General features: G+C 37.3%; 2 protein-coding genes across 4 annotated transcripts in view; one reads left to right on the top strand and one right to left on the bottom strand.

The window, feature by feature from the left end:
- The window catches only part of LOC111326557 (leucine-rich repeat-containing protein 9-like), a 30,960-nt gene extending 26,982 nt beyond the window's left edge, over positions 1-3,978 (top strand). For 2 of the 3 annotated variants that reach the window (XM_088747594.1, XM_088747593.1), the window contains 6 exons: positions 31-99; positions 720-845; positions 992-1,072; positions 2,063-2,177; positions 2,457-2,694; positions 3,311-3,978. In XM_088747594.1, coding sequence (XP_088603720.1) covers positions 31-99; positions 720-845; positions 992-1,072; positions 2,063-2,177; positions 2,457-2,694; positions 3,311-3,335 — 654 coding nt within the window. In that variant the 3' untranslated portion in view covers positions 3,336-3,978. Of the gene's footprint in view, positions 1-30; positions 100-264; positions 426-719; positions 846-991; positions 1,073-2,062; positions 2,178-2,456; positions 2,695-3,310 lie in introns of those variants that run through there. The other variant, XM_088747595.1, reaches the window with a different exon arrangement.
- An 85-nt stretch (positions 3,979-4,063) lies between these two features.
- Positions 4,064-15,362, bottom strand: LOC111326534 (exostosin-1a). The gene is made up of 7 exons (XM_022930546.2): positions 14,302-15,362; positions 10,738-11,059; positions 8,881-9,129; positions 7,928-8,023; positions 7,626-7,715; positions 6,925-7,085; positions 4,064-6,813 (listed from the first exon to the last, which is right to left on the bottom strand). The coding sequence occupies exons 1-7, from the start codon at positions 15,210-15,212 to the stop codon at positions 6,468-6,470; spliced, it is 2,175 nt and encodes a 724-aa protein (XP_022786281.1). The 5' UTR covers positions 15,213-15,362; the 3' UTR covers positions 4,064-6,467.
- Between the last annotated feature and the right edge of the window lie 11,020 nt (positions 15,363-26,382).

The raw sequence follows: 26,382 nt of genomic DNA, 5'->3' as shown, positions 1-26,382 counted from the left end.
TTAATTTTCTCTGAAACTTTTCATTTTAAGGATGTAGCAGAGTTGGAAAGGTTGGAATGTTTAAGGCACCTGGTTGAACTTTCGGTGATAAATAACGCGGTAGGTTAGGGTTTCACATAGTCCTTGACTCATTGTGTCTATTACATGACAACATAGGGTTCGCACTGATTCATGCTCCCTCTGCATTCATAGCGCCTTGCATTAACGTTGATTGAAGTCGACTTATCGCATTATGCACCTTTAACCTCTTATCAATCACGACAGAACACAGCGGTCAATTTTCAGGCATACGCGAGGGGATCAATTGTGGCCGCCTGCGCGCCGATTTCCCGCGCAAAATTTCAAAGGAAGAATCAACCGTTGTCTCACAAAATGAGCGAAAGAAAATTGAAACGTTCATAGAAATCTGGAGAAAGAAACTTAAGGTAGGCAACAGGAAAACTTGAGACTTTTCGAACACAAAGTTTAACCTAGTACGAGTATCCTGAGGATTTACCATTCTGTTTTGAGCTTTACAAGGAAAAATTGTGTGGTTGTTTGAAACTCGTATGAAACAACTCGGTTCTCACAGCACGAAAGTACGCCACCTAGTCATTGCAACTTTCACACATGCGCAGACGTTTAACGTCAGTGTTTCACATCAATAGATTTTTCGATTTGATCATGCTTTACACGCGTCCTCCATGTCTCTCTCACGCTTCTTGCTCATTCGATCCCAGGTCACTCGACGTCTTCTGCACCGACCTTTGTTAGTCTACCGCTTGCCCAACCTTTTGTGCATCGATGGGATCCCTGTGTCGAGCGACGAGAAAACTAAAGCTGAACTGTATTTCATGGAACAACAGGTTCGTGGAAAACTTCCAGCTTTTCTCCACCTCGTGTGTTTCTGGGTCATTTTCTTGCGTACTGATCATGTTACAAGATGTGAATTATTCCCCTCTTTTGTTGTGCGAACCATGTTTTAAAATCCTTACGTAAACTTTTTTGCCAGGGTGGAATGCAAAGCATGACGTCAGCTTTGGAACCCAGTCTCCCAGGAATCGTGACAACACGTTCCCAGGCTCCGCTTCGGGTAAATATTAATAAAACATTGTTTAAGGTACGTATGATGCACGATCCTCGCAGTAGATAGCGCTATTTAAGCAATAGCGAAAATCAGACCTGAAAAAAATCAGGCCTGTACGGGATTCGAACCACTGACCTCTGCGATACTAGTGCAGCGCTCTACCAATTGAGCTAACAAGCTCAATTGGTATATTTCATTGTATCTGATTTATCACTTTCACGGGTTTATTACGAATCAACTTAACGGCCTGCTCCCAGTTGGCTTGTTAGCTCAATTGGTAGAGCGCTGCACTAGTATCGCAGAGGTCAGTGGTTCGAATCCCGTAAAGGCCTAATTTTTTTCAGGTCTGATTTTCGCTATTGCTTAAATAGCGCTATCTACTGCGAGGATCGTGCATCATACGTATCTAATACCGCAGTTCAAAATATATGAACTTCATATATTTCATTGTATCTGATTGTTTAAGGTGTAAGCCAGGAATCCATTGATTTTGCTTTACTTCGTTCTGTGATTGGTAAAGAAATTTCTCGCCACTTCCTTAACCAATTAAATACAAAATCTAAACCATTTGCGACTTGGAAACCCCCATTTTCCCGAGCTATGGGCTTTTTATTTATTCTCGCTTTGCCATCTCCCTAGTTCCTTGTTTGTTTGTTTTGTTACTTTTGCTGAGTAGCCCTTATAATCACTTCGGCTCTGGTTTTGCGAAACGCAATTGAAAAGTGTTCTTGAGCAATTTTCATTTGAGTGTCGAAAATAATCCGGGACTGCAGTGGTTTTACTTCACCTTCCTCTCTGATTGGTCCGGAAAACTCGCGCTTCCCTCGACCAATCAGATGTAAAACTAAAACCAATGTCGACTTGGTGTCCCGCGTTTTCCCGCGCTTCAGGCGGTTTGCTTGTTTACGTTTGAGTTCTCATTGGCTCTTCAGGGTATTTTCCTTTCTTCTGATTGGTCGCTGTTATCACGCCTTCAAATATATTTTGAATTCCCAGGTGACCACAGTTCAGTTGAGTAGTGCCACAGATCGTACCTGGGGAAGTACTGGTTTAAGACAAGACTTTCCCAACGGAACGTTACTGAGAACTGGTGAACAGCAACAGGACAAAGGTATGGGGAAAAGCTGATGGTTTTAGTGAAAGTTTTACTTTTCTTCGGAAAAGTAAAGGCTGAGTTGATAGTCTAGCTCAGTGTCTCATTTGGCATACCGGTTTTCAGAGCATGGAACTACTTTGAGTATTGTACTAGTTAAGTGCGATAATTTTGACTTTATGTTTTTAGTTGCCTCACGTTTGAGTACATGTATACTTTTCTCTCATTTCCTTTGTGTCGTCCGTTATTTCGACCGACGACAGCAACATTTCTACGTTTTATTCTTTCCATTCACAGCTCGTCGCCGCGTGGGCAACGCGCGTGGAGGCTCAAACCACTCGCTCCAAACCTTGTCTACCTCTGACTCCACTCACAGCCTGTCAGGTGACAGATACGGACGCACTTCCGTTAGCCTCAACACACAACAGTCAGGTGGCATCAGCAGGCAGCCCCAGGCTTCCTCGTCTGTGCCCTACATTGCACAGGGCTCTTACTCGCCTTACAACGTGAATGGTGACGTGACCGATATAAGCAGGTTGGATATGTAAGAGTATCGTTACTTTTTTTAATACCTGTGAATTGTGTTTTTCGCTGATACAACCAGCCTTCCCTCAAGGGGTGTGGCAAAAATGTAAGTTAATGCACGCGAAAAACTGACTTTCTATTTCACACACGTGATTTCTCGTTTACGATTTTTATTGTAAGCGAATCCGCCTCGTTGAATCAAACGGCTGGAATACCAAATCTATTTTGAAGTTGTTTCCATCCTTGTTGAAATGCCTTCCCGGCTCTGGAGGCAGTGTGGCCGAGTGGTTAGAGTGTCGGACTCGTAATCCGCCGCTCCCGGGTTCGAGTCCCACCCTCACCACTGGATCTGTTTCACGGTAGCCCCGAGTTCACATCCTTGGGCACGCTTGTAAATAGCCAACTGGTTTGCCTCCGGCCGGTTGGGGTTCTTAATGATGTTCGTTATGATGTTATGTTCAATTTAGACCATTTGTTTCATTTGTTTGCAAGGACCACAATGGAAACTACTGGTTAACCAGTAATTGTGTAATCCTATAAAAAGACTTTTTTTTTTTTTTTTTTTTTTCTTCCAATATTGAACTACAGTTTCTTTGTGCAACACGTTTTCTATGCATTTCTTTCAGGAATAAGGGCACCCGATTCAAGTAGAGTATCTGTTTTTGTGCCGACGATGGCTGTCAAGATCAAACAAACAGACTTCTGTCCATTAACACGCTTATTGTGTATAGAAGAATTCGTCATCATTTCGCTTCTCCAAGAGACACCGTCCAAATCACAGTTCAACCATAGTTCAACTCCACATCTGAAGATACTGTTTTCATTTGGTCACCAGTTTTCTTCAGTTTCCCGACAGTTTGCTTCTGGATAGACTTTGTTAGTTAGATGGATTGCCAGCAGAAAAAGCGGATTCATTTGCGCTTTCAGGCGATAGGAGGTAAGCGCAAAGAGAGGAGCTCAGAGAAACAATTATCATCAAAATAATGTTTTTTTGCATCCCTCTCCTCGCGCTTGCCTTAGTTAGCCTTAAAAGACGCAAGAAGATTACACTCGTTCTGCCGGCTAATAGATGCATTGCTGTCGGTGCAATTTTACTGACTTGCGATGGAATTACCTGGGTAAAATTCTGCAGAAAACCTGGACTACAGAAATCATTTTTGTTTTTTTGTGATTTGCTCTCTAGTGATGTTTCATATTTATTGTAAATATTTCACCGGTGGATACAATTTGTATTGTTGTGGACGTAAACTTAAGGAAATGTTAGAAATTACAATAAAAACATGGAGATTGTTAAGACATTCCTTCAAATTGGACCGAATTGGTGAAAAATTCTTATTTTCCACACATTCCCTCCACAACCCTAAGGAGCAGAATCAAAATCTCTCAGAAATAGATTTATTCAATCTTGAACTATAATACATAACTTCTGAACCAATTTTACTAAGGTTCCTGTGATATTAAGCTTACCAACACTGACCGTTATTGGAGGATAGCCAAGTAAGTTTGATAAACGGGCAAACAAATCAACAGATACCTCTAGCGCACTTCTTTGAAGATCTCTGTTTACCGTTTACTGATTCAACAAAGCTTCCTTGGCTATTCCTAAAACGTATCAAAATGACAGAATATATGAAAAATAAGACAGGCTTTCAAAAATACCTTTTTTTTCCTCTGCTTCATGACATTATTTATGACATGGTGTGGTAAAACCATCAAAGAAATTGTATTACTTTATTTTGGAATTCATAAATGTATAACTTTTCTTTTAACAATAAACATTTTTTGTTGTGGACATATTAACGTGAATGTATGGAACTGTTATAAATTTCGGAGACGAGAATCAGTAAAATTGTTAGAAAAAAGAAAACAAACAATCCAAAAAGACTAGAGTACATCATTTTCAGTAATTCTGAAACAATCATCAAAATGCAAAAAGTTTCCAGAGGGCTGGAAAATAATTTCCATAGAGAACTAGAGATTCAAACTGGTCAAATATCCTGAGCAATTATTGTAAGGGCTTGCCGCTGTGGTAAACATGATCTAGTATCTAAAATGAAACAAACGTGGTATATTTTTCCTTTTTTTTTTAGAAAAATTTCCAGAAATACACCTAAATAAATTGAACCATTTAAATACTCTCAACTTAATAAATTCTTGGCAGAAATCCCTCAATGACAAACTTGAATCTGTTAACAATTTTCAACCTAAAAACACTAACTATTTGGGGAAATATATACAAGGATTGGAAGTCTATACATTGTGAATATGTCTTTACGTGGTTAAGACAAATTAATGTACACATTAACGTAATCAAAATGAACAGATTAATCAGCCTTGCCTCAAGAACATCAAACTAATACAACAAGGACACACGAATGATTCCTTTGAATTTCCTAGTTTCTTTACTTTGTAATTAGTTCTTGGGTGTCTTTCCGCGTGTTAATAATTTTAAATTAATTAACAGGTGCAACTGTTTTTAGAAAAAATTGAAAATTAAAAAAATTACGACTAAAATTTGTTTAAACAAAATTTCATTTTTCACTTGTCAGTGACCTTAACTATTTGCACCTTGATATCATATCACTGTTCTTGAGATGGTATTTTAACCCTTGAAGAACTTAACCACTTAGTTTAATTGTTCTTTCTGCAAGCTAAGTTATGATAGAGTTATAATTCTAGATGATTTGTTTTTAAGAGGGCAGTGTCCCTGTGCAACCAACACCTTGAAGCTGGCCTGCTAAAATTAGTGTGCTTACAAGCCAACTCCAATATAATGGAGTACACCCTTCCACCATGGTCCTGAAAACTCAAGATTTGATCTTGCTTTTCAGGTGTGGAATCTTACCATTATGTTATCTGTTCCTCATACCTTGATTGAACCCAGAACAAAAATGATTACCCTTCACCACCAAGATCTCATTAGTGAATCTCCTTACTGTCTGCCATACAGTTCTTGCAATGTTAGTTTGGAGAATTAGGTATTGGATCAACCTAAAATCCCCTAACTTATATTTTCTTAATTCTCATCACTTGTGTGCCTGGTATTGTATTGATATTGTAAGGAGAAATTCTGCCTTGGTCACTCAAGGCAGGTAAAGGATTAGAAACACTTGGCCAAATTCACCAATTGAGGTACATGCATGATTGGCCATTAACACCGATTTTTTTTTTTTTTTTAAGTTAGTAGGGCATTTGCTCTCTCAAAATTAAAAAAAAGGCCATATGATGATACGGCCAGACAGCATGCATACCCACTTTTAACTTTGCAATTAAAATGCATTGCGTGAGTCATGTGAATTGAAAACACAGACTGAGTATTAAGATTTCAGAGAGTGGCTTAACTTTGGAAAATTGTCCTCAATTGGCTTAAAATTTGAGTATGGTTTCTGTAATTTTGAATCTTGCTTAGCAATCTTATCTCCATAATAACAAATTGTAACTCTTCTTTGTTCAATCTCATGGTAATTTGTTCCAACAATAAGGAGCTACCCACAAGACCACAATCTTAACTTACCAGATAAGGTTTTCTTTTTGTTTCTGTTCTCACTTTTTACGAGAAATCAGAGTGATTTTGATTAACATGTTGTGGTTTAACCTGTGCTGAGAGTTTGCAAACCTCTTTTCAAAATGGTGGCATCCATTATCAAATTTTAGCACATTTGGAGATAATTTTCAAATAAATAGGTTATTCTTTGGAATCCCAAACTGCAGTAAGAAATAAAGTTTTAGAAACCCTCTTTAGTTGTAGAGATAAACTTATATATGATCTTTTGACAATAATGATTATTGCTCCAACAGCCTGTACTTTTTGCGTAAATTTGAAACTGGATCCTTGTAAAGTAAAGGATCCATTCTAATTTGTGACTTGACCAAGGGCATGTAACCAAAAATATCCACTAAGGACTCCATACATCTCTGCCGTTGATCAAAAAGCTGCACCAGCTTGGAATACCTGGCACTTCTGCTATTCAAGTCATAGAATGTTTTCTGTGGCAAGATTTTGATGGGTGGTTTTCGGGTGATGTCAGCGACTAAGAAATTCATGGCAAGATCCTCGCATGTGCCATGGTGTTCTACCATGCGATGAACCCTCGGTGGAAGATGATGTGTGTACTGGTAATTGTAGTATCTAGAAATTAGATGAGATTGTGAAAATTAGAAAGCATTCAAAAGAGGAATGTTATTCTGCCCCCCCATCCTAATCCAACTACTCTCTTTGGATTCTTTAAGAGGAAATTACCTGTGATAGAAAGCTCCACTGGTCAGAATAATGGAAAAGTGATTACTCATAGTTGATGAATAGCTCCATTGTGATTTAGCACTGTCCCAGTAATGACTTCTGGCAGGAAAACCCACAATTCGATCTGGAAACATCTTCCACGTTGAAAAGGCAAAATCAATCTAAAGGGACAGAGGAGGAACAACATAATTAATAATCACATGATTGGAAAGTTTATGAATGTTTGAATACATATCTTAGCAAAGTTCCATCATAAGATATTATAAAATTGTTAAATGTTTACACAGCAGCCACTCCTATTTTGTCTTGCTCTTCTGCCAACATTCCTCCAAGTTTTTATCATTAGCTCTGGCCACACAACAATAATTCAAGACCACTTTACAATTTAGTGATTTTAAAAGAAATCAATATGATGATTTTCAGGGATAAGATAACAACAGATTTCTTATGTAACATTTGCTACATTTCCTTTGTATGGAATTTCCATCAGTGACCAAGAGAGAATTTCCCCTCAAAATATCACTATACCATCAAGAAGACAAGTGACAAGAAAAAAGAAAAAATAGGAGAGTATTGGTTGATACACTACCAAATTCTCCAAAAGTAACATCTTAAGAACTGTATGGCAGACAGTAAAGATAATTACTAATGAGATCTTGGGTGGAGAAGGGTATTACCTATGATCGTAATAAAACATTTACCTCATCAGAATTTAATTTGATATCCTCATCTAAGGATAACACTGCAGATGTTTCAATCATTGGTCTGGGTAAAAAACGACTGTTTCCTGTCTGTAAAGTTGAGACAACAAGAAAACTCAGTCACATCTAAGGGACCTTACCATACAGTAGCTATAGATTTAACAAATAGAATAGATTTTAAAGAGCCACGAGTCTGTTCAGTAATAGATTCTAAACCAGAAATAGATCACAGATGGCGTATACATGTGTCAAGAACAAAAAAAGTGACACAAAAGGTGCAGCTGATGTAATTTTCTAAGTACCTTGGATTCTGGTCTCACAATCACCAAAGGAACACTGACTTGTGGCCATCTTCTGTTTTGAGCAATGGGAGCATCAGCTGTCCAAAAAACTACAATCTGGAGGATTTCCCAAACAGAAAAAATTAACTTACCACAAAGCTAAAAATAGACTAAATTATTGGAGGGCTGAACTCAGAATTCATTGTGCATCAGTCATTTCACTCTTCAACCCCAACACTGACAAACATCTCTCTCTCCCCTTACAATATCACCCCCTCCCCCCCAAATCACACATCAAGGTCACCAGACTAATGGCAATGATCATCAAGTATAGAAGTTCCTGATTGTTAACCAAATTCTCCTTGTCAGCATCTTAGGGAATGTCTAGAGAATGGTATAGAGAATATGCATACTGATGTTAATGTTTGAAGGGTTAATTGCACATATTGAGATGCTTTTCCAACACAAATTCCACAAATACACCCTCTGATTGTGTCCAAAGTGGATGACTGAGTTCAGGTAATAAATTTTAGAATATATAATTTTTGTTCCTTGTCCATGGGTAGCTTGTGCTATTAATATGCATTTCATCTATGGATATTATAAGGAGATTGGAAGGACTCAACTGTTTCTTAAGAATTTTGTCTGACAAATTTCAACGACTTAAGGGAAATTTATTCAAGCTACAAGTTATTTTATTTCTCACCACTGAGGAGAGATGAGTCAATATTGATCAGTATTGCATTGTCATTTAATATGTACTTTTAATGCATGCAAATGCTTTGCCAGTCATTTCCCTGAATTTGACATTTACATTGCCAGTTATTTAATGATGTGTGAGGCTACAAATCCAATTTTTGAACAGGAACAAGATATCTTCCAGTAATGAAATGGAATTTTTTTTAAGTGACAAGGTAGTAACCCCAGCTTCAAAACTAAATATTTAATCTTAAGGCATATATAGTCTTAGTTACCTTGGCAATGAACCTGGATTGCCCAACATTCTTGATTAACCTACTGAGAGCTGAAGAGTCCTTCAGGACAGATGTTGTGCTGTGTATAACTGCCGTGAATTTCTCTTCTACAATTCCCAGTTTGTTGTAAAAAAATGGAAAGTCATTTGGATCCATAGAATACTGAGGCCTCATTACAAGGGCCCCTGGAAATGTGTTCCACAATGGCTTTAGGGCAGCCTTGTTTGGAAATAACCGAGTACGGATTACCTGCAATTAATACATCAATGAAAATTATATTGAATCGGATGAACAGATAACTAATTGAATAAATGACCCATGCTTGGTTAGCTCATGTAATGGGTGAATACTGGACTGCAATGCAGGAGGTTGAGGGCTCAAGCACCAGACCAGACTGACACTCAAATAACTGAGGACGGTGTGCTGCCTTTGCTATGACATCCACAAATGATAGGATGTTCTAGTCCTCTTGGATAAGGACAAAAAACCATGGGCCCATCTCCTGCATCTTCTTTGTATGGGTTAGCAAGGGAAATTAAAGAACCTATGTACTTCTCACAAAGTGAAGGAAAGAAAGCTCCAAGTGTTGTGGTCTGGCCTTTTAATTGTTTAAACAGGCCCCCATTTCAACCAGCTTTAAAGCTGAAATGGGCCAGCCTGTCTAAATATCACATATCAATAAAAATATATAAAACAAACAAAGAAACATACAGCTAAAGCCCCTCTCTCTGGGAAAGCAACGAAAAATCTATTGCTGCATCCTTTTACTTCCATGAGTGACCAACTACAAATTTGTCCTCACAATATCGGTACATTTGTACAGTAGAGGTGATGAAATATCATCCAAGGAAGATTGCTTTATTTTACACCAAATCAAGGAGTTAAAAAGTTGAGAAAAGTGTGGCAAACAGACAGGAAAAAGGCATTTATATCTCAGGGATGAAAATATCAAATCTGCTCCATTACAGGAATATCCAAGTATTTAATGTGTAATTTGGTTATATCAACTAAGTTGAAATTGTGAATTGGCCACCATAAAGAGTTAAAAAGCTAACATTTCGAGTGTTAGCCCTTCGTCAGAGCAAAAGACAAAGGGCACTCTGACAAAGGGCTAACACTTGAAATGTCAACTTTCTAACTCTTTACGGTGGCCAATTTACAATTTCAACTTAGTTGATAAAACCAAATTACCTTGTTACCCCCCACCAATGCAGCACCACAGTTTCTTTAGAAACTTACTCCCTTTATTTATTTATTTAATGTGTCGGCAAGTTTAAAAAACATGACTTTTCAAAGCAGCCCTACATGTAAGGGTGTAATCTGAGAGCTTGTACATCAGAAGGCAAAGACTACATCTCAAGCTTAACATTGAACTCTCGTGATCTAAAATTTGATTCTCTCGCTTAATAGTGGTATATCCTTTGTTGATTAGTATTGAGTATTTGAATTCAAATCCAGTTGTGTAGATCATTTAAACTGGAATTGCAATGACTTGGTGGTTTTATTGTTTTAAGGGCAAGACACTTTACGCTCACTGTGCCTCTATCCACCCAGGAGCGCAATTGGGCACAGGCCAGCTGTCACTGAGGCCAGACAAAATTCCAGGGGGGGGGGGAAGAGGGAGGGAGCAGGGGTGTGACCTATGATGGACCAGCATCTCATCAGAGAGGGAATAACAATGTTCCTTGTCACATCATGCGACATAAACTGCAATAACCACTCGTTGAATGGGCCACTTAGCTCAGGTGCAAATTTTTTTCTCTTGTAAGCAAGCTAGACTTCACAAAACATTTAAGTGTAGGATGTACATTAAAAGACTCATCAATTTAAAATTTGTAGTAAAATTTTTTGACGCACCTCTAAAGTGGTGAACAAGATCTTCTCTATAGATGAGAAATAAGCCTCCCAAAGGAACAGTGTTTGTTGCTTCATAGCAAGGATCTGTTCCTTACCATAGGACCTAACAACTGATGGGATCTCTGTTAAAAGACGTTCATCCCCTTGAATCAATGCCTTGCTCCAATCAATAACCTCAGAAAATGGCAGTTCCCATCCATTACTCAATAAAACTGGAATACAGCCTGCTTGAAGAGATTCCAAAAATCGATAGGAGCCAAGACGTCTACCACGTGGAGCCAAACAAAATGTTGCATTTTTTAAAAGTTCTTCATAGTCATATCTGCAAGGAATTAATGATAAATAATAAATGATCATTTTCTATTACAACTTTAATAACCTTGTTCGGGTACAGTCAGTGTTCTCCATAAGCACATGCTGCCAGCATTTTTGCTGCTTACTCATTTCTGTTCCAGTCTTGATATGGGATAAATATTATAATAATAATTATCATCACCTTTGTCAGCTGAGAGTCTTAAAGGCTGGCTATTAAAAATCTGCAGAGAGCAATGAACTCTACAAGATTTCCTAGGTTAGATAGTATCGGGTTTAATGGCCAAACTTTCGTATTTTCCTTCTCCCAATACCTTTCCAAGACCTTTTTGAAAAAAAAAAAAAAAAACCAAAACTTTTTTCCCCTTGATATTGAGACATCATGGTTTTCTCACGATATATAGCAATTATTACAGGTGCAAGAATGGGAAGTATGTGGCAAAATTAGCGAAGGTTGAAATACAGAAAAATACTGCTGAATTACCTCAAACAATCAATGATTCAACACAAAAACAAACTAAATTAAGTTCTATTAGCTGACAGCCGCAAATGAAACCACTATAATGTAAATACAAATCTATTTGTTTGCTAGAGGAAAGGAAATGTGTTTACAAAGAACTTAGTATTGAGGGCTAGTAAGACATATTCATGAATAATTTTCTGACGAACAAAATCAACTTATCAATATTGTTTCCTTCAATACCCCTTCCCGTCAGTCTGAAAGAAAAATCTTTTGCATTATTCATGATTAATTTTGTGATTAAAAAATGTTGCTTGCACATTAAAGATAAGACTAAAAGGGAGTCAGATGAGCTACGGTGATCAACAAGGTTTTATAGATGCATCTTGCAAACTTATGTATGAATATTTTCCTTTGCATTTGCAATCCATTTAAATCTTTGCCATTCATAAACATCCATATTTCTCTAAGCTTATACCTTCCTCTACAATATTTTTCTATCTTATTGGCACAATATTTCATAGTTCCCTTGACACTGAAAGTTATTGTGCACGTCACAGGTAAAATATGTGAAGTAATGCGGTGGAGCTCCCTAAAGCTTAAAGCATTAGCATGTTGAGTGTGCTTGAAAAATCGCAAAAGACTGTTGGACACTCCCAACTCCATACTTAAGTTATAATAAAGCTAAGCAAGTTTCTTAAACAATTACGTAATTTCCGCCCAAAATAACTCCCACGCTTTCAGTACTTGTTTAGAGAAGTTTCAATATCATTCAAACATTTTCATTTTTGCTGTTAGCAACGGAACTATGATTAAGTTTCACCTTGGAATGAGTTTTCACAAATATAGAAGTGAACGCATCTTTTCAGTGACACTTTTGGGTCTCATTAAAGTCTTTTAAAAGAGTTTTTACACATCCCTTACTGTGTATTCATGAATTTTATATTAACATAAACAAATTTTTATCTAAATTGGTGACAGCAAAACCTTTTTTAGAGTTTAATGCATACAAAAACAGAAAATTTGATTAATGAGCTATCAGACAGTCATATCTGCCTTTCAACCAAACAAAAAACTCTCTTAAAGAAAGAAAGTCGCCCAAAGCTTGCAGAGCAGAACTACCCTTAGCAAGTTTGGGAATGCTAACTATTTCATGGTTTCTTGCATCATTAGTTAATCTTAAAACATCTCAGGCAAAGTTGTTGCTTATATAAGGGCAGATTTTACAAAAAACTTTCCTGAACCTTCTGTCAATGACCAATGAACAATCTAAATCATCCAGTTGAAACAAACTGGCCCCAGTTGTTCAAATGTTGGATAATGCTATCCACTTGATAAATCTTTATCCAATGGATGGGGCAGTAAATTTTGCTATCAATTATCCCCTGGATAGCAATTTATTTGTTGGCTAGTGTTATCCGCCTTTCATACAACTAGGCCCAGAAGAAGAAGGCTCTTTCTTAATGAGAAGTTATCGTTCTTGAATATTGCTAATTTCAGTTTTAAGAGCTTTTATCATGCGCATGTGTGGGTGAGCGAGTAGATGCAATTTATCAAACTTCAAGGGGACCATGTCTTTGAGACAAAGAGATACACCTTTTGTTAATTAAAAATAAAAATAAAAACCAAAACTAACTCAAAAGTGAAAGCAGATATTTCCTAGTTCTGCACGAAATGACCTTATGTAAGTCATTTATCACCCCCTACCAACAAATGTATTAAGCTGAATAACTTTATCAGGTAAATAATGCTGTACATCAAATTAACTTTAGAATACCTTTCATACTGGGTGAAAATTTTCAGAACTAAATTAAAAGACAAAAATCTAAAGGGAAAATAATTAATTATGAAATGAATAAATAGTCATCAAAAAAGGTGTGATTACTACCTGTATTATTTTAGTTTGTCAAATAAGAATGGAGAGGCATATTTTAGCACTAAAACCAAAAACCACGAAATAATGATTTTTTCAACACACTTGGGAATTAACACCAAATTCTTACCAATCGGGTCATAAATCAATATCAATATGCGGTTTTCAATATCAGATATAGTTATTTTGCGGAATAAAAATGTACGCGACGAAAACATATATAAATGCTATGCAAATTTGCGTGAAAAATTAGAACATTTTGTTCACGAAATGAAGGGTAATGTCTAGGTATTCACCTTGACAAGTTGATGCTTGCGTTTCAATGAGAAAAGAAATTTAACTTTGTTAATTACGAGTTAGGAGAACAATTAGAACGTATGGTTATAACATGCAAGACGTTAAATAGCTTTAGTTCCATCTGACGACAATAACAAATGAGAAAACTTTGAGTAGCAAAATGTGGAATTAACGCCAGATTTTAAGCAGCTAATTCCTGGCTTAATGAAATCATTCGTTCAAAATCAACAAAAACAAAATTTAGTTCTTTAGAAATATTCACAATGAAAGACACACGTGTTGGGAATTATAGCATTATTCAGAATGACTCTCACATCGTTTGAACGTCGTAAAAAGTCTCGGGAGCCATCACTAAGGCCGACATCAGACGAGCATTAGACAAAAATGTGAGCTTTCACAGCATGAACCTCGAAGTACAAGCTTAAAACCGCTAAGGAGGCACATTCCTCCAGATTAAATTCGCTATAAGAACTAAGTCGAACATAGCCCGCTGTGAAAGCCAAACTTGACTTGGATAAATGAAGCTTTCATCTAACTTTCAACTACGTTTTCCATTTCAAAATAATCAATGTGCAGTGAGCTGAGAACTGAATTTAAAATACGGCAAATGTTTATTACTTACTTGTCGTATTCCTCGTTGTCTTTTTCACATCGTTCATCCATGATTTTTTTCCAATTCTTACCATGTTTGCACGTTGTTAACAGCACAATGTCTTTTCCATTGTGAATGTGATAAAATGAGTTTCTTGATTCGCTCCCTATACCGCTAAGATAACGTTTCCCTTTGAATGCAAGTTTGTACTTCCTATCAAGCGGAAATACCGGACAGTTTGAAGGAGAATCAATTGCGTTCCCTTTCTGCGGATGACTTTTCAAGAACAGTGGAAAACTGACATCAAACCCTGGTCTATAAAAATCTGTTGAGAGCGATGCCTTAGCTACTATTGCTTTCCCAGTATCTAAGCGTAAGTCTTCAGAGTAATCAGGCCATGTTCCGGAGAAAAGGCTAAATATAATATGATTTGTACCTCCATTCCAGTATGGCAACGATACAATTTTGCGAGGTAACTCATGAACGTAATCCTCGCTAAGATTATCGCGATCGAGTGTATCTACAGAAGGTATAAATAAACAAGCCTTTTTCGGATCATCTGTGTAGAAAATACTCTCCTTCAACACTTTCAAAATATTCCCGTAAAGAGGAGAAATCTTCTCGCCAGGTTGAGTGGGATAGACGTAAACTTTGAAGTCATTTAAACATTTCGTCCTATCAAAACATGTTTCCATAGTGCATGTCGTTCTCGTCGCTGCTGCACGTTCATGCCGAAATCCCACCTTATCGCGAAGCTTAAACTCATCTTCTTCGTCTAAAAAACATAGCCTTTGTTGAAGTACCTGGATTGCTCCGTTTGGCCGTGAATTTCTCCTCGTAGAACGACGCCAAACACGGGTTGATTTCCTAGAAATGATGAAGGCACTGCAGAACACCACACTGATCAAAAATATCAAAGTGTATCTCTTCTTTGCATTCATCTAAGTCCTTCAATATGATTTGCATCTATAAAGCCGAAGCACCCTTCCAGAGCCCCTAAATAAAACGAAAAACTTCAAATAAATCATCGGGAAACAAGTGTTCGCTTTCTTCGCCGCAGCATCGTGTCATAACAGCTAGAGTTATTTGACAGGCTGTGACGTCATACCACCGGAAAAAGGTGGAAGCCTTTCAGAGAACCGGAAATGGCAGTTTCAGTTTCACGACCGTCGACATTTCACAAATGCTACATAAAAACAATACGCAATACGGAAAAACAAATTTGATACTCTAACGTCATTACAATGTTTACGGTAAGTTTTAAAGCTGATGTTAAGAAAAATATGATTCCCAATCACTTTCGAACCACTTCCAAAACTAAATCATCTGAGATGGATGAAGTGGTGGGAGGGTCAGGGAATATTTATAGCTTGATGGCTTACTTCCTTTTAATAGAGGAGAAATTAATCATCATAAATTATTAAGTGTTTTACAATTCCCTGTGCAAAGCATTTTTGGACATCCTATTTACCACGTCAAGATCTATTTCAGACATGTTAGAAAACTTTCCCTTTAAGTGATTTGGTAATATAGTTCAACTTTTGTTTTCGATGCGCAACCCGTGATTTCCGTATCAGTGACCTTTCCGTTAACCCCACCAAAATCACTCGAAACCGAGCAGAAAAATCCTGCCTTTTTTTCTTATTTTTTTTCAAATCCTAAGAGAGACCAGCATCTAAAATTTCCTTATGGCATTACCGCTGAGTTATTCATTGAGTGAGTACCAAAGGAAATCTATAGAGAAGAATATGGTGAATTTGGTTGCTGATATAAGGGTGTAAATGGTTCAAAATCAAAACCGGAGCCGGATTGACTAGAAAGCTCCACGCAGACAACGCACGGCGGATGAGTAACTGAAAATGGACCTTTTCCCTTTTGCTTTATGTTGCGCTTCTTTCTCACACGGGACCGATTGCGAGGTAGTGAATCACGAGATTATAAACGGAAAACATGACTATTAGGCATGTTCAAGCTTGCCTCGCAACCGTGACCACGTTCGAATACACGAGTTATATTGAACAGGAAGTCCGAGAAGAAAAAAAATTCCTGTGCAGCCATTTCATTTCAACCGATCTATTTAGCCTTCAAACGTTGTCAAATATGAGCGAAAAGCGAAAATTCAAAGTTTATCACGGTTCAGTATGAATAAACATATAATCGATCTTCAAAATCTTGTGCCCTCGTGGGCGCTTGGTGACCCGACGAATTTTATTCGTGGTTTCTGACGTTGTCCGAACTCTGCAGTTCCCCAATTTTTCATCAAGTGACTTTAATCCTTTAATTCCAAACTATTATTATTCCAAAGCTATTATTAGCTATTATTATTAACTACTATTATTAAGCTATTATTATTCCAAACCTACAGATAGCCATTTATATCTTCCGCCTTCCGCCAGCTGCCATTCTCAGCACGTTTTCAAGGCTATTCCTTTTGGAGTAGCCACAAGATTGAAAAGAAATTGCTCTGAAGAAATATTTTTTGCCAAGAGAACAGCTGAGTACAAAGAGTACCTTGTTAACCAGGGTTTCCCTTCTAAATTAGTTTCTAAACAATTCTCCAAAGCCTCCGCCATCCCTAGACATAATTTACTCAGGACTCGTGGAAAAGAAGCGAAGAAACTATTTCCATTTGTTACTACATTTAATCCTAACTTGCCCGACGTAGGCAACATAATCAGAAAGCTCCGACGAAGGGCCAACGCTCGAAACGTCAGCTTTCGTAATCGTTACGGTGGCCAATTTACCATTTCAACTTTGTTGATATATCCAAATTATTTCGTTACCCCACCAACGCAGCCCCAAACAGTTTCTTTCGAAACTATCAGCCTTTATGATCAGAAAGCATTTGTTTTATTTGGAATCTAACCCCAAATTGAAAGAACTTTTTCCTCGAAGTTCTATCATACCATCTTTTCATCGATCGAAAAATCTCAAAGAATTGTTAGCACCATCTCGTTTTAAAACTGCCAGCGAGAGACAAACCATTCCTCATAACAATGGCTGCTTTAAATGCGATAGGAAATCGCATTTAAATCGCATTTAACTCTTTCAGAATTTCTTTGTTGAATCTAAATCATTTCTCAGCTTTCAGACGGGCAAAAATTACACCATTCACTCTAGACTTTCCTGTGACCCTAAAAATGTGATTTACTTGGCTTCCTGTAAGAAATGTCGCCTGCAATACGTGGGATCAACTACCACCGACTTTAAAGTGAGATTTCGAAATCACAAATCTACTATGCTCACAAACAAAACAACTTGTGAAGTAGCGATACACTTCAACAAAACCCCACACACCCTGGACGATTTTTCGTTCCAACGCATTCATCAGGTACAGGCCCCTAGTGGCTCTGCAGAGATCGATAGGCTTTTAATCACAAAAGAGGCTTATTGGAGTGCTCAGTTGTTCTCTTTGGCACCCCATGGTTTTAATAAAAGAAAGGAATTTCATGCGAAAAATAGAATTTGCTATAATTAATTTTCCATCCTATATTAGGCGCTACTAATTGATCGTTCAAAGGCCCTCCTTGTATACTTTTGGGCGCTAAAGAATTACGAACGGCGTTAATAAATGGACAATATAATTTTTAATTAATCTTTGTTGTTTTAAAGATGGGAGAGGCCTAATGCGTTAAGAAGTTCTGGATAGCTCGTTTTTGACTTAAAAGTTATTAAATCCTTAGCCTTTCTTAAGGACCTACCACAAAGTTCTGATCTGAAATCATATGACTCTGAAGTTGCGTGGGACAATTGTAAATTATTATTTAAACACTAGTTAAAGACGCGTACATCGTCGCCGTTTAAAAAAGTCGGAATTCTTCTTGGTGCAGGATCCCCATATGGTGGAACCGTAAACTAAAATAGGTAAAATTGTTACTTTGTATATCTTCAAAAGGATGGTCGGGCCAAAAAAAGACGAAAATCTGTTTCCATGTCTTTGAATTGGCTACAATTCAGTAGAGCTTAAATTTTAGACACTTTGACGGCTGATAGGCATAAATAGATTGTGCTCGGCAACTTTTGAGCAACTTTTAGCTTTTTCGACAACTTTTTATACTTCGAGCAACCTAGAGCAACTTTTGTCTTCCTTGGCAACTTTTGAGTCCAGAAATGGTTAAAAACTGACCAAACCATCAAAAAAGTCTTTATTAAAATGTTTTTTTTTTCTATTAAAACTGGTCAAAACTAAGGATGTCGTACGTTCTTACAGATAATTTTTGAAAAAACACGTGCGCCCACGAACTGGACAGCAGTTACCCTAACGGCGCTTACATTCAGCGGTTATTTGCTCCAACAATAGAGCTTCCCGCCCGCCATCGACAGAGCTGAATGTTGAAATATTACGTCAGTGGGTTGCGGTCAACAACGCGTGCTCAAGTGTCCTAAGTCTAAAATTTAACGAAGTTAGCGGAAGAAATAAGGGCTGACTTTTAAAACCGAGGAACTCTGTTTTCGTCGAAGCCATTTTCCTATTTCCAGAGGTTTTAAGGGGAAAATTAATTTTTGAGAATTTTTAGGGCGTGAACCAAGTTTTTGGCAACCTCGTTCCCAGGGCTTTATCCTTTTTGAATTTCCTTTTTTGAAGTTTGGCGGTTTCCCGCCCGCCAAACTTCAGGGAAAAGCCCTGGGAACGAGGTTGAGTTTTGGAGGTTGTTCTGTAAAAGAAAAGCGGCAAGGAAAACGACACCTCGAAGCAATAGAATAGCAAATCATTCATGCAAACGACTCAAAATCCGTGCTTCCGCGGCAAAATCTAGCGCATGCGTGTACGTTATTCAGCTCTGTCCCCGCCATCTTGGTATTTGCTGCGGTGCGAGACATCACAATTAGAAGCTGAAATGTCTGACGAGGAAAATGAACATAATACAGATATTGACCCTATTGAGGTTACCATGGCCGCTGGGGCAACTCTCAGTAGTCCTCCTAGAGCTTCAATTTCTAGAAAACGCAAAATTCACGTCAACGAAGCCAAATACAAACAACGAGGAAGCGGTAGCTCGCACTCGTCCTCAAGGAAAGGAAATGCAACATGCGCTTGGAATCGCGTGAAAGACTATCCAAAACGTCATTAGAAAATACTTTCTATTATTAGTTATGTTGAGCATAAAGATTATATTGATCACAACAAATGATGTTAAATTACACATACAACGTCGTGCTTTGAGTAGTAATCTAAAACAAAATGACTCTCAAAAGTAAACAACTTTTTAAAATTTGGGTGGCAACTTTTATATTTTTAAGCAATTTTAGAGCAACTGTTGGGTGTATTGTCAAGCAACTTTTGCAGGATTTACTAGCACAATCTATTCATGCCTAACGGCTGACGGTTCAGTAAACCCCGGCATTGAGACCCTCAAAGTAATCAGGCTGAAAGAAGCAAAAAGCGTCTTACCACTTAAACGGCCAGTCAATTTCCAGATCCTTCAATCATTTCTTACTATAAAAATGAAAACGCGAAATTACAACGAGATAGCCATGTACAGTATTGTTTCGGCCGGGCTTATTAATTAATGCTAGCTCGTTAATTTGTTTTTTTAATTATAATGCAAACTTGTCATCCTTTCGAACTTCTACCATTGCATAGAAACCAGTTTTATGAAAAGAAAAATGACGGTTCACATTTTCTTACGAACTTTCTGTTTCCATGAAAAAATCATTTGTAGTGATACCCCCTTAAGGGAAACGAAAAACACATCTAGAAAATGGAGATTTGAGGATGTTAACGCCAAATGATCGAATGAAATGCTTCTTAAGGAAAATTTGACTGAGTCAGTGGAAAGTACGAATCGAATTATTTTCAGTTAACGAGGTCCTAATATGTTTGATAGCAGATTTCTTTCACCCCCGGCCTTCATCGTCTGTCAAAAAACAACCAGCCTGCTTGTTCCGTATGTTGTCTCGAGTTTCGAAACATTTGAAGCCATAATCTGACTCGACAACAATTTAAAAAAAAATTCCTTCAGGTTTTGAGGCTATTTTGCGGACAAAGAGAAGGCATTTGAACTACAAATAAGAACCGGGATATTGATAAATATAGCGTAACTTAGGTGACAAAATAATGAATTAGAGCACTTGAATTGACTGTCACTGATACATTAAGAAAAAAAGCCATCAATTGATAATGAAAATGTAAATAACTTACGAAAAACACGTCCATGCTAGCAATAATTGTTGTCCAAACAGTAAAGCTTAACGCAGGTGCTTTCATCTGCCTCTGTTGTGCATCACTGCGATGATCTTTTTTCTTATATAGAGGAAGAGACGGCTGTGCTCACAAAGTAACGAATAAATATCGGCAGAAATTCGAGTTTAAATTAATTTGTAACAATGACAGAAGATACAATGGATATATGAAGTTCATATATTTTGAACTGCGGTATGAGATACGTATAATGCACCATTCTCGCAGTAGATAGCGCTATTTATGCAATAGCGAAAATCAGACCTGAAAAAAAAAAAAAAAGAAAAGAAAAAATCAGGCCTAGAGGCCTGATTTTTTTCAGGTCTGATTTTCGCTATTGCATAAATAGCGCTATCTACTGCGAGAATCGTGCATCATACGAATGACAGAAGAATTTGCAAATAAACGTTTAACTGTTTTCTCGGCCAGCGGTCTTTCTTATCGGGTAATACGTCACAATGTTAACCTTTTCCGCTTCCAAGATCTCAATAGTAATTCTCCGTTGTTGTCTCCCATACAATTCTTCTAATGCTGGTACGGAGAATTTGGTATTGGATCAACTAAGAATCCCTTCAGTGATTGATATTTTGCTTTTTTCTCATCATTTGTCGACTTAATTCTATATCAAACAACAAACATATGAAATAATAAACATAACAAACATACATAACAAACATAATTCTGTATTTTAATATGTACGGAGAAATTAAGGCAGTTGATCTTCGCCTGCGCAGAAATTATCATACGCATTTGTGAAACAGGAACAACAAATAAGATAATTAACGCCACCTTTGAAAAAGAAACTTGTTGAGACACCACTGGCCGCCAGGCTCCAGGGGAACCCTTTGAAACAGAATTTTAAAATGAGATATAACCAACTGATTCGGCCTTTTCGTAAGATTCTATTCTCTTGCCTTCGTGTGCTTTTTTTTTTTTTTTAATTTTCTCTGGCTTCGATTTTGAGGTTGTATCAAAGTGGTTTGGCCGAGTTATACTTTTTGGATTTATGGTCATATAATCTTTCCCATTTTGTGTATGGGTATCATTCGAAGAGAGAAGAAATATTGCTAAGCGAAGGAACCGAGTATCGAAAATCTCCATGCTGTCGTAACAGATGGGGTAGGCCGCGCGCAGTTGCTCAGATACAAACATATCACTATCACTGAATTGACTATCACTGATACTTTAGGAAAAAAAGCCATCCAATGATAATGAAAATGTAAATAACTTACGAAAAACGCGTCCACTCTAGTAATAATTTTTATCCAAACAGTAAAGCTTGCAGAGGTGCTTTCATCTGCCTCTCAGTGTTGTACATATCACTGCGATGATCTTTTTTCTGATAGAAGAAGAGAAGACTGCACTCACCAAGCAACGAGGTTCGAGTTTAAATTAACTTGTAAAAATGTCAAAAGAATTTGCAATTAAACATTTAGCCGTTTTCTTCCCCGGGGGTCTTTTTTAACTGGGTGATACGTCACAAAGTTAACCCCTCAATAATAATTATAATAACTTTTTTTATACTGCAAAAATAGATTAAGCTGAATTTAAATAAAGACAGCTGGTATTAACCTATGTGCTGTTGATAGAACATTTCAAATTAGTGTTAGCATTAAAAAATATATGTATATCCAAACTAAACTTTGGTTACAACAATAACAGTAATAATTGATCTTAAAACTATATGCTACATATGTGCTGTATTCTGTCTTGTTCTGACAAATGCTGAATTGTTTTTGACATAAAAGTTCTTGAATCTAAGTCTTTAGCCCGCAATTCCTTAGATAAATTGTCCATTCTTTTCCTGCTGCAAATTTAAATATAGACTGGTCTGTATGATGCACGATCCTCGCAGTAGAGAGCGCTATTTATGCAATAGCGAAAATCAGACCTGATAAAAAATCAGGCCTGTACGTGATTCGAACCACTGACATCTGCGATACTAGTGCAGCGCTCTACTGCGAGGATCGTGCATCATACGTATCTATAACCGCAATTCAAAAATATATGAACTTCATATATTCACCGTGTCTGATTTATCATCACGGGCTTATTACGAATCAACTTAACGGCCTGCTCCCAGTTGGCTTGTTAGCTCAATTGGTAGAGCGCTGCACTAGTATCGCAGAGGTCAGTGGTTCGAATCCCGTACAGGCCTGATTTTTTTCAGGTCTGATTTTTGCTATTGCATAAATAGCGCTCTCTACTGCGAGGATCGTGCATTATACGTATCTATAACCGCAGTTCAAAAATATATGAACTTCATTTATTCACCGTAGACTGGTCTATAGCAGATTTTACAGGCTGCCACAAAGTTTTTTTATCTGAGATCATTTTCATGTAACTCTAGAGTTGCGTAGGACAACGGTAGTTATTGATAATTTTAAACACTCAAGGGTTGACGACGCATATATCGTCATCTGCTGAATATCGTAAGAAGTTCTAATTTGTCTCTCATGTTTTGAGTGCAAGTCGGATGGTTTGTCCTTAAGATTATTCTCAAAGCTCTATTCAGTAACCGTTTTAAAAAAATCGGAATTCTTCTCGGGTGCAAAGGGTGTGTTTGATAGCAGATTTCTTCCCTTTCCCCCAGCCTTCCTCGTCTGTCACAAAACAACCAGCCTGCTTGTTCCGTATGTTGTCTCGAGTTTCGAAACACTGATTTTAAGCCATAATCTGACTCGACAACACTTTTAAAAAAATTTCTTTCAGGTTTTGAGGCTATTTTGCGGACAGAGAGAAGGCATTTGAATTACAAGTAAGAACCGGGATATAGATAAATATAGCTTAACTTAAGTGACAAAATAATCAGTCAAGGGTCGGATAGTAATGAATTAGAGCACTCGAATTGACTCTCACTGATGCATTAAGAAAAAAAGCCATCAATTGATGATGAAAATGTAAATAACTTACGAAAAACGCGTCCACTCTAGCAATAATTTTTATCCAAACAGTAAAGCTTACACAGGTGCTTTCATCTGCCTGTGTTGTGCATATCACTGCGATGATCTTTTTTCTGATAGAAGAAGAGAAGACTGTACTCACTAAGCAACGAAGTTCGAGTTTAAATTAATTTGTAACAACGTCAAAAGAATTTGAAAATAAACATTTAACCATGTTCTCGCCTGGGGGTCTTTTAATTTCGAATCGGGTGATACGTCACAAAGTTAACCCTTTACTAGTAATAACTTTTTTATATTGCAAAAATTAATCAGCCGAATTTAAATAAGGACAGCTGGTATTAACCTATGTGCAGTTGATAAAATATTTCAAATTAGTGTTAGCATTAAATATATATATATATATATACAATTCAAACTAACTAAAAGGAAACACATATGATTCCCTGTAACTCTGAGTTTCGTGCTTTCGCATTCGTCAGACAGAGAGCGAAAGCACTTGCCGAGGGACTGACGAGTGCGAAAGCACGAAACTCAGAGTTACAGGGAATCATACGTGTTTCTTTTCAGTCAGTTTGAATTGTATTTCGCTCTACACTCTAGTGTATTGAGCACTCTCTAGCAGCATTTACGACAATTTCCCACAATTATATATATATATATATATAGTATTATAACAAACTGGTTCAAGACTTCAGAGGTAGTTCATCGTTTTGTTACGACAGCTCTGTTTCGTATGGTCAAAAATATGACCACACTCATCAGGAAGTTTCCCTGATGAGTGTGGTCATATTTTTGACCATACGAAACAGAGCTGTCGTAATAAAATGATGAACTACCTCTGAACTCTTGGACCAGTTTGTTATAATTATCAATGTTCCTCTAAGAGTTGAGCGCTCTTTGAAATACATTCAAATCAAGTTCAAAAATGATATATAAAGACGTATATGAGCACGATCCTTCGCAGTAAAGCACTATTTGAGCAATAGTGAAAATCAGACCTGAAAAAAATTTCAGGCCTGTACGGGATTCGAACCACTGACCTCTGCGATACTAGTGCAGCGCTCTACCAATTGAGCTAACAAGCCAACTGGGAGCAGGCCATCAAATTAATTCGACATAAACCCGTAGATGATAAATCAATTTATCATCTACGGGTTTATGTCGAATTAATTTGATGGCCTGCTCCCAGTTGGCTTGTTAGCTCAATTGGTAGAGCGCTGCACTAGTATCGCAGAGGTCAGTGGTTCGAATCCCGTACAGGCCTGAAATTTTTTTCAGGTCTGATTTTCACTACTGCTCAAATAGTGCTTTACTGCGAAGGATCGTGCTCATATACGTCTCATAACCGCAGTTCACACATATGTTTCATATGTTTGTTGTTGTTTGATATATAAAGAGTAGGTAGCGATCAAACAAGACGACACATGGTTTCTGTTACTCGGAGTTTGGTGCTTACACACTCATCAGACAGATCATTTACAGATCATTTACAGGTATCTAGTGAAGAAAAATAATCCTCTTACAGAACGACTCAACTGACTCCGGGAAACCTTCTTCGCACTATTATAAACTTCATTATGTTGGCCGGTTTTCAAAAATCGTTCAGACTAAGTTAAGACAACTACTCAAACGTTATTGTAAAGCTGATTTGGATGTTAAATTAGTCTTTAGTACGTTTAAACTCAGAAACATGTTCAGTGTGAAAGATTCAGTACCGCTAGGTCTACGTTCGCGTGTCGTTTACTATAAATTTTCGTATGCTGGCTGTAATGCCAGTTACATTGGCGACACCACTCGCCAAATTTGTACACGAGTTCGTGAGCACCTCTTGTGGGACAAGTCTTCGCATATTTACAGACACCTGCAATCATCAAGGGCCTGTCTTGACTCTTGTGATACAGAATGTCTCATGATCTTAGAATCTACCGCCTCAAAATTCCAAATTAAGATCAAAGAGGCATTGCATATTAAGCGGAAAAAACCCATTCTTAATCAGTAATTGAAGCATCTAGATTAATCTCTTTCCTTTGAATTATGTTGTTTCTTTTGTTTTTTATTATTTAATCATTTATTATTATTATTATTATAAATTTTTTTTGGTCTAGTTATATTTTCATTTTACGCGTATTTAATATTCAAATTGTAACGTAAATCCTGACACGTAATTTGTAACGTACCTTAATATAAATTCAAATGTACAACCGTTAAAGCTCATTTGCAACTGAAGATGACATGAGAATGTCGAAACATGTCTTGTAAATTTAAATTTAAAGTTGTCGTTTCTTTATTGAGAGTTAGCTACATATATATATTTATTAAAAACTGGATCATTGGATAATGCAATTCAAGACTTTTTATTGGCATAGCCATTATGGTATATGAGCCAATATACCATAATCTACAAATATGGTAAGCGTACGCGTCAGCTTAAAATCAAAAGGGAGCTAAAAAATCTGGTTTCTTCTTACAAAATAATAATTTCTTGGGGGCGTTTTTAATAAAACAATTATTCCACTCGCGCTTGTTAGATACGAGATGATTATAGCCAACTCGGCGCTACGCGCCTCGTTGGCTATCTATCATCTCATATCCAACGCGCGCTCATGGAATAATTGTTAATTATAACCCACCCATTAAATTTGGCGCGATTTTATTGGTTACTCTACGTCACGTGGTGCAAAATCACAAGACAGTTATCACGCAATAACTCCCGTCCGCGTCGATATTTGTCCTCCGAATTTTCCGTGAAAAAGAAAAATAGTCAACACAAGAGTTTCAACTTTTGCGTTCTCCTATTTACATGGAAGGAAACCAAACTGGTTTTTTTTTTTTTTTTTTTTGCTTGCTTGCTTGCGTCAATCACGCGCATTCGCCATCAGATCACCACTGGCTTTTTTACTGTGTTTACGCGGAGTTTAATTGCGATGTGAAAATTAATGGGAGGGTTATGAAATAAGTAAACCCCGTTCTGGCTTGCTGGTATGTCGGCTGATAATGTCCTTGGCTGAGAGGTTGTCCTCAAAATTT

The sequence above is a fragment of the Stylophora pistillata genome, chromosome 2 (genome assembly GCF_964205215.1).
Source record: "Stylophora pistillata chromosome 2, jaStyPist1.2, whole genome shotgun sequence".
NCBI classification, from domain to species: Eukaryota; Metazoa; Cnidaria; class Anthozoa; order Scleractinia; family Pocilloporidae; genus Stylophora; species Stylophora pistillata.
This window is presented reverse-complemented; position numbering and strand designations above follow the sequence as displayed.

Bases quoted from the DNA above. Each gene is read 5' to 3' on its own strand.
- LOC111326534 (XM_022930546.2), bottom strand. From the start codon at position 15,212: ATGAATGCAAAGAAGAGATACACTTTGATATTTTTGATCAGTGTGGTG. The intron at 11,060-14,301 runs GTAAGTAATAAA...AATTCCTTGCAG, and splicing joins GACAACGAGGAATACGACAA to ATATGACTATGAAGAACTTT. The intron at 8,024-8,880 runs GTAACTAAGACT...GAAATCCTCCAG, and splicing joins AATCCAGGTTCATTGCCAAG to ATTGTAGTTTTTTGGACAGC.